The 7,514-nt window shown below is 46.8% G+C and overlaps 1 protein-coding gene across 2 annotated transcripts; it reads left to right on the top strand.

The window, feature by feature from the left end:
* Positions 1–1,885: 1,885 nt before the first annotated feature.
* On the top strand, positions 1,886–4,835 carry cited4b (Cbp/p300-interacting transactivator, with Glu/Asp-rich carboxy-terminal domain, 4b). 2 transcript variants are annotated; one of them, XM_034611721.1, is made up of 2 exons: positions 1,886–2,132; positions 3,025–4,835. In XM_034611721.1, the coding sequence occupies exon 2, from the start codon at positions 3,030–3,032 to the stop codon at positions 3,930–3,932; it is 903 nt and encodes a 300-aa protein (XP_034467612.1). In that variant the 5' UTR covers positions 1,886–2,132; positions 3,025–3,029; the 3' UTR covers positions 3,933–4,835. The 2 variants fall into 2 exon arrangements, with proteins under 2 accessions (XP_034467612.1, XP_034467611.1); XM_034611720.1 differs by having other exon boundaries at positions 1,890–2,132; positions 3,021–4,835.
* The last annotated feature ends 2,679 nt before the right edge of the window (positions 4,836–7,514 follow it).

The following is a 7,514-nucleotide window of genomic DNA, read 5'->3' as shown; positions in this document are numbered from 1 at the left end:
CATGGGCGTTATTGTAGCTCCACCTCGAGGTTGTCACAGTTCATGTGTATGTTAAGGAGAGAGCCAGTCTGGTGGGACAGGATGCCAATGCTGTTGTGTTACACGTCACGCCTCTGATTCCAAAATACCATCATGCTATTTAAAATCACTGTGGCAGCAAGATGACAACTTTGTTTGGTGTAGTGTAAACAAGCAAAACCAGCATAATGACTCAACGACAACGTAGCCGGATCTCTGTTTCTGGCCCTTTCTCCTTGAAATGCAAGCACACAGGCACACTCTCGCATACGTATAGAAATCAATACACGGCTTAAGACGCGTTTTGTGGATGCTCATCCTTTAAACCATAGATTACAGTCAGCGGTGTGGATAAATCTATGAAAAATACACAGTATTTAGAAAAAAAAGCCTTCAGGTGGCACGACTGCAGTGCATCAATTATCTAATCACAACAACACAATGGATATATAATTACAAACCACATAACTTTCACCACAGTCACGGCTGTCTGGAATACCATTTGAATGTCTCAGGTTTTAAAGAGACACAGTCATGTGAGTGGTGAGCTCCAGAGGATTTGGGCACATTACTTGTTCTGTAATGCAAAATGACACCATTAGAAGCTTTTGGCCCTGGGTTATACAACAAAGATGTTTTTGATGGATTTTAAAATGCTACAGTTTGTCAAATGGTCACAGACTGCAGAACACAAATGCTATAACAAGTGAGTTGAGTTCATCACAGCACAACAAAACCTGATGTTGATTCTGTTTTGTTTGGACTGACTAGCTGGGTGAGTTTCTCAGAGAGCACCCAACACCTGGGAGTGGCTTATTAACACTGGCTTAAAGTGGCCGGACAATGTCAAACAATGACAAGCGCCTGCCAGTGGTTGCCCATTTATAGACAAATTCCCCCGACAATGGATTGGCTCTCTCTCTCAAAGAGGTTCCATTCATTTGCAATTGCAGGCAAGAGGTCATTGTCCTGAAGTGGGCAATCAAGAGACATGTGCATCTGCAGAGTGGAGGTACAAACACACACATGCACAGCCGTAGTTACACTGCTGCTGCTGCTGCTGCTGCAGCCAGTGTGGCCTAGAATAGCACACAGGCTACATTCCTCTGCCCTCCCTCTGCTGCCTAGCTGAGGCGAACACAGCAGACTGGTGGGTCACATGGACCAACAGTGATCTCAGTCATCCTGGAGATGAAGTGTACAGGCGCACACTGAGTAACACACACGCACACGCACACACACACACACACACACACACACACACACACACACACACACACACATACATGCACACACAGGCCAAATAAACAAGTTGGTGCAGTCAAATTGGGAACATGAATTTCTAGCCTAATGTTATGGCACGTATGTTTGGCACTTACTATCAGATACAAATGTAGGCGGACTCCTACAGTCATGCATAATACAGAGATAATAAAAACACTATCTATCTATCATACAAACAAACATGTATAGTGACTCTTATATACATGCATAAAACATAGATAGACATAAAAACAAACACAAATCTATCTATCTATCTATCTATCTATCTATCTATCTATCTATCTATCTATCTATGTCTTAAAATGATTGACAAATCCTGTATTGCACAAAGTGAAGACAGCGGCAGTTACTCATGAAGACAAACAAGATGTCCAAATATTCTTTCAAAAAGAAACGGAGGGGAGGAGGATATTTAAATTAGCTACTGTGTCACAAGCTCTCCAACAGCCCCCTTCTCTCCCTCTCCCTCTCCCTCTCTCTCTCTCTCCCTCTCTCTCTTTTTCTTTCTACGCCCATGCACAATTATATTAAGTAGGGCCAATAGGAACAAAGGAGAGGCAGGACCGAGGCTCCACCTCTCCCCGGCTGCCTTCCTCTGAGCTTTTTACATGTACATAATCCCTGAGTTGACCCAGAAAATAGGCAGTCGTTTCAAGATCTGATGCGGCAGTCTTTGTGCACACCGTCCCCGCCTGAGCATGAAGCGTAACCCAGTGGAATAACCCAGTGTAATCCAGAGAGGAGCGTCGCCCTGCAGAGGAACACTGCCCTTTTTACGCACAGGAGCTGACGCCAAGTCGCGCAACTTTGTGGAAACGTAGAGGAAAAGGGTGAGTGGTTGGATTCTGTATTTGTACGCGAGACGTTTAGGCTTTTTTTTTCTCTTCCTTTCTGGTCCGCGGTGGTCTCCGGGGCTGCTGCTGCTGCTGCTCCATTGTTTGCATTCCCCCTGTTTCAAACTCGACAAACGGATCATGTTAGTCCGCAGCTTTTCAGGGGGGGAAACGGTTTGAGCAGTCGGGGGGTTGGTGCGTGATCGCAGGAGACCAGAAGCCCTTTGTTGGATTTTCTGCCTTGTTAGAAAATGTGGTGATTCAGCTGTTGTGGGGAGATGTTGCATGATGTCAGTGTTCTTTGTTGCAACCTTACGTGCGTAAAATGTAACTGTAGATGGTTTCCCCCATAGCCTGGCGTGCAACATAGAAGATGGGATTTAAAGCAACGCATTACGACATGCACGCGTTTTTTTTTGTCTCCCGTTTTGTCGATCCCGTTCGTGCACGAATGATCCCAGCTGTTAAACACGCACCCAAACAATGTATGTGGACCCGTGATGTCAAACCTGGGGCGTCCATAACCCACAGGCACAAAGAGGGGAGGCTGGTTTAGGAAGGGCTTCAGTGTTGCAGATATTTTATTTTCCGGAAGCATTTCCACTGGTTTAACTTGAGGTGGGATTGTGACATTACAAGGAAAAAATGTGCCTTTGTTACAGGTGAAGCTTGTGGTCACCATAGAAAAGGTCACTAGTCTGGATAAGGAACTGGTTTGAAGCACAGAAATATAAAACACACGTGACAACATTAACCTCATTGTTGTGTATCTGTAACCAGTTTGATAGTGAATCACATGGACGTGTAAATATGTGCACGTCATGTCAGCCGTAACCAATGTTTTTTTTTTTACTGATCTCATAACTGTGTCTCCTCTGCTCTCAGACAGGAGGCATGGCAGACCATCTGATGATGCCCATGAATCACAGCTCAGCGGGCGCCAGTCTCCACGGTTACAGGATGGGCATGAACGGCGGCCTGCAGGCGGGTCACCAGCAGCATGCCAACCAGCAGGGCATGCGGGCGCTGCCCAACGGCCAGATGATGCACTACGGCGGCACCCAGGCCAACATGGAGACCGCCATGAGGCAGCGACAGGGCATGGTGGGCGGACCCATGAGCGGACAGCTGAATGGGGCCCAGATGGGTCACCACCAGATGACCTCCGGTAACATGATGTACAATGGCCAGCCCCAACAACAACAACAACAACAACAACAACAACAGCAGCATCATCCCCAGCAGCAGCAGCATCCCCAGCAGCAGCAGCATCACATGCACCCACAGCAGCAGCACCAGCAACAAGCCCAGCACCCGCAGCAGCAGCACCCGCAGCAGCAGCACCCACAGCAGCAGCACCCGCAACAACAACAACAGCAGCCGCAACAGCAGCCGCAGCAGCAGCAGCAGCAACAACAGCACCCACAGCAGCAGCAACAGTTCCTGAATGGAGGGTTAACGTCCCAACAGCTCATGGCCAGCATGCAGCTGCAGAAACTCAACACCCAGTACCACGGACACCCACTGGGGCCTATGGGTGGTAACCACATGGGGCCCACAACACAGTATCGTGTGAACCCTGCTCAGCTGGCTAGCATGCAGCACATGGCCGGGCCGGCCCTGGCACTGAACGGCATGGATGCGGATATGATCGACGAGGAGGTCCTGACCTCGCTGGTTATGGAGCTGGGCCTGGACCGGGTCCAGGAGCTGCCAGAACTCTTCCTGGGCCAGAATGAGTTTGACTTCATTTCAGACTTTGTCAGCAAACAGCAGCCCAGCACCGTCAGTTGCTGAGAGGACCTGATTTGCCAAGAGGCACAAACGGACACAGGAGAGTGAGAATCGTCCAGGATGGATAACGGGTGCTCGTCTCTCCTCTTTTTATTTTGGAGGCTCCTCCCTTTACAACTAAAGTGAGTTGAGGCGCAGGTGCACAGAAGAGAACTTTGGATATCCGTGGTAAATGCACAGTCTCGCGTGTGCTTGTGGCCAGAGGGTGGCTGGCTTTAAGGCCTGTTGTTCCACTTCGCCCATTTCCTGGACATGAATGTACTTAATGCTGAAATTCTCTGAAAAAGCCACTTTGAACAATGCTTTGACACTGTGTAGCTTCCAAGACTCCACCACAGTTTACCAGTAAAAAGGCGTATTTATTTATTCCTGACTGAGAAAACTGATATAAAGAACAACCACCGTCTCCATTATGGGAACCAAGTGGCTTTCATGATTTTTATTTTTATTTCCTGAGAGTAAATGGGGAGGAAATTAAATTTAAGTTCCCTGCTCATGATTTTATTTCCCATTCTATTTGGCCTGATATTAAAACGACAAGGTAATCTTAAAGGAGCCAGAATTTTCTCTCAGTAAAGTCAGACACAACACAAGTACATGTTATGTCATTTGAATGGAAGTCTCATCCAGATTTAAAAAATGGTTCACTTTTGGTAAAGTGCTGCCTTTTTAGATGTGATGTTCTTGAAAATCTACTGCTTGTACTGTATGAAGCTGTAAAACTCCAACATGTCCACACTGTTGTGTTCTATTGGAGCTGTAGAACCGCCTTAATCACGCAGATTCTTATTTATTGGTTGTTTATATTGTCCCCTTTTTTTGTGGTCAAGATGGGGGGATGGTCTTTGTGAAAGGGGTTTTGAGGATCAATAAAGATGGCCTGGTTAGAAGTGTGGCCTGCTTTTCCATTCATTGCACAGCTCTTCCCCCTGGGCAGTGGAGGGCCAGCTAAGTGCTTAGGTCAACCTGTGGGTGGAGGGAAACCTCCGTTTCTTTCAAGTCTGGGTTGGAAATGTTAAAGCAGATGTAATATTTATGCTTTTTGAGGAGGGATATCTACTCTGCTCTAAATCTCCCGGGTTTTCATTAGCCCAGCTCCTGACTTTTAATGGAGGAATCTCTGTCTGTCTTTCGATTTTCTCCACAACCGCTCGTCCAATCAGGCTTGGTCGCTGTAGGACCCAAGGACGAGGAGCTTATGCAAGTGTTTGGCCAAAAAAACGACAAACATTCCTCCCATGTCAGTTATTTAGCTACACGTGGCGTCTCTTTGGTAACCAACCTTTTGATGATATCAGGAAAAGGTCATGCTCAGCTTGACGGGCGCTGTGTGCTCAATTTACCATCTCCCTCGCTAAAAAGGCACAGTGTCGCTTACAGGAGCGTGATTGACACATGGTGATAATTACATACAAAAAGAGCAGTGTATTAAGTCAGTATACATCTGATATGACGTCCCAGGGAGCGATATTCAAATGGGGCTTCACCGTGTAACATTTAGTTCGGCTGCAGACGCCGTGCCCTGACATTAAAGGTGGTAAACATTCCTATAAAGGTTGTCAGGGAAGCAGCATTTGATTTGAATGACACTGGTTTCTCGGTGGCGCCCAAAACATTTGTTTCTTCGCTGTGTGTAAAGAGTAATGTGAGTGGGGGGGGGGATGGCCAAACAATGCTTACCTTGATGGGGGTTTAAGTGACTTAAAGCTTGTAAGCCCTGGCTCAGAGCCAGTAGCCTCTTTTACGCGGCCAGCTCAAGGCGGGAATGTTCAGCCTTTATTCCATCTCGCCGTTCTGTATGATACAAAAGTAGGAACATGGACTGTGGACGGGTATTGTTGTTCCACCTTAATGCCGACAGCCGAGGTAGTCAGAGACGAATCAATGTCTGTGTAAGTGGGACAGACGCTGTTGTTTTGCTCGTCACGCCAGCATGCTATGTAAAATCACACTGGGGAGGCAATATGGCGTCTTGTTTGTGTCAGTGTAAACAAACAGGCAGATTCCGCTACACCCCAGTTTCCTACTGGGGTGTAGCGGAATCTGTAGAAACGAGGTTTTGTGCTGCTTTTTTCCCAGGTCACACAGCAGATGGCCAGAAAAAACAAGACTTTTTGCCATTAAACAATAACATAATTTAACAAATGACCAATCCACAACAAACTCCCCCTCACACCACAACAGTCGCAGGAACAAAACTATTTCCCCTGTCTAATTGCATTCATTATGAATTGAGGGTAAAGAGATTCTCTGTGGTGGGTGAGTTTGTTGGATTGTTTTGTGCCTGCGGGCCATGAAAACGCCTGATTAAGGTCATGTTGGGAATGTCACCGCCACATTTAGCTTTTCACATCGTCAACAAAGGCATCTTCAGCAGCGTCACGAGCAGCAAGGGGGTGGGGTGGGGGGGATGAGTGTGTGTCGTCCCGAACCAGAAATGTAGTTTGCACAATATCCGAATCAGTTCTGCTCTTATATCGGCTGAAACTATTCTTCACTCGTCCAATTGTGTTAAAGGCCATTTAAAAAAAGGTAACAGGGAGGATCTGATCAGAAATAGGTCGACCTGAATATGGGCTTGTTTCAAATAACAAAAGGGTGTGTGCGTGTATGTCTTTCTATGGTTGTGAGGACCTATTTTCCTTCAAAATCATTGTGAGAACATTTTTCAGAGTCCTCTAAAAGTCATTTTAAAGGGTTAAGGCTTGGTTTTTGGGTTAGAATGAGGTTTAGGCTGCAGGAAAAGGGTTGGGGTTTGGTATGTAGTTGTGATGGTTAAGTTTAGGGTAAGGGTTTAGCGATGCGTTATGCCGCAGAGTGTCCTCACAACTATAGAAAGAATGCCTGTGTGTATTTTCTTGGCTTGACACTATCTAGAGAATGGCTCATAAGTAGGCCAACAGCCTTGGCGCGGCGCTCAGTAACGGTTGCGGGTCCCTTGCCCGGTGCCAATCTGGTGAGATGGTCTTCTGGTGCGCGGCACATGGGGCACGCTGGCACACGGTCGGAACTCTGTCTCCTCGTATATCTCATAATTGCATGCTACACCGCGAGCTCCTTGTTTAGCCCCAATTAAATGCAGAGGTTTGGTTGCCTGATGGTGACTCCATAGGGCGAATGGCTAAACACGCCAAACAGCCCGTGTTTGCTCTCCCAATCCCTTGTTATGACTGCCGCTCTCAAAGGCCGGTCTAGACGCAGGCTAAGCAGGGTGGGACACTCCGAGACATTTACAGTTACTTCTGTTTTTCTTGCTCTCTCGTTTCCCAGCCCACCCACAGCAACTGCTCGAAACACAAGCTTCCTGTGGCAGCTTTTCTCGCTATAAGTCACAGACCGAAAGCCACATTCTGATCGAGAGGCAAAGTGAAAGAGAAAAAAGATAAGAAATGTAAGGATTTCTCCAAGTTGCAATTAGAAATTAGGTGAAGGGATTTTTTTTATTTTGTTCTGCTCTTCGGGGATTTCTCAGCTGGGTTTTCCCACAATTCTTTTATGACTCCATCGAAAACCCTTCAATAAACATTATGCACATTCCTCTCTTCTGCTCAATATCTGTAAATGAGCCGTACACCTCTGTGCATT

Source organism: Hippoglossus hippoglossus, chromosome 16 (genome assembly GCF_009819705.1).
Source record: "Hippoglossus hippoglossus isolate fHipHip1 chromosome 16, fHipHip1.pri, whole genome shotgun sequence".
In the NCBI taxonomy this organism is placed as follows: Eukaryota; Metazoa; Chordata; class Actinopteri; order Pleuronectiformes; family Pleuronectidae; genus Hippoglossus; species Hippoglossus hippoglossus.
The sequence above is the reverse complement of the archived record's forward strand: the minus strand, read 5'-3'. Positions and strand labels throughout refer to the sequence as shown.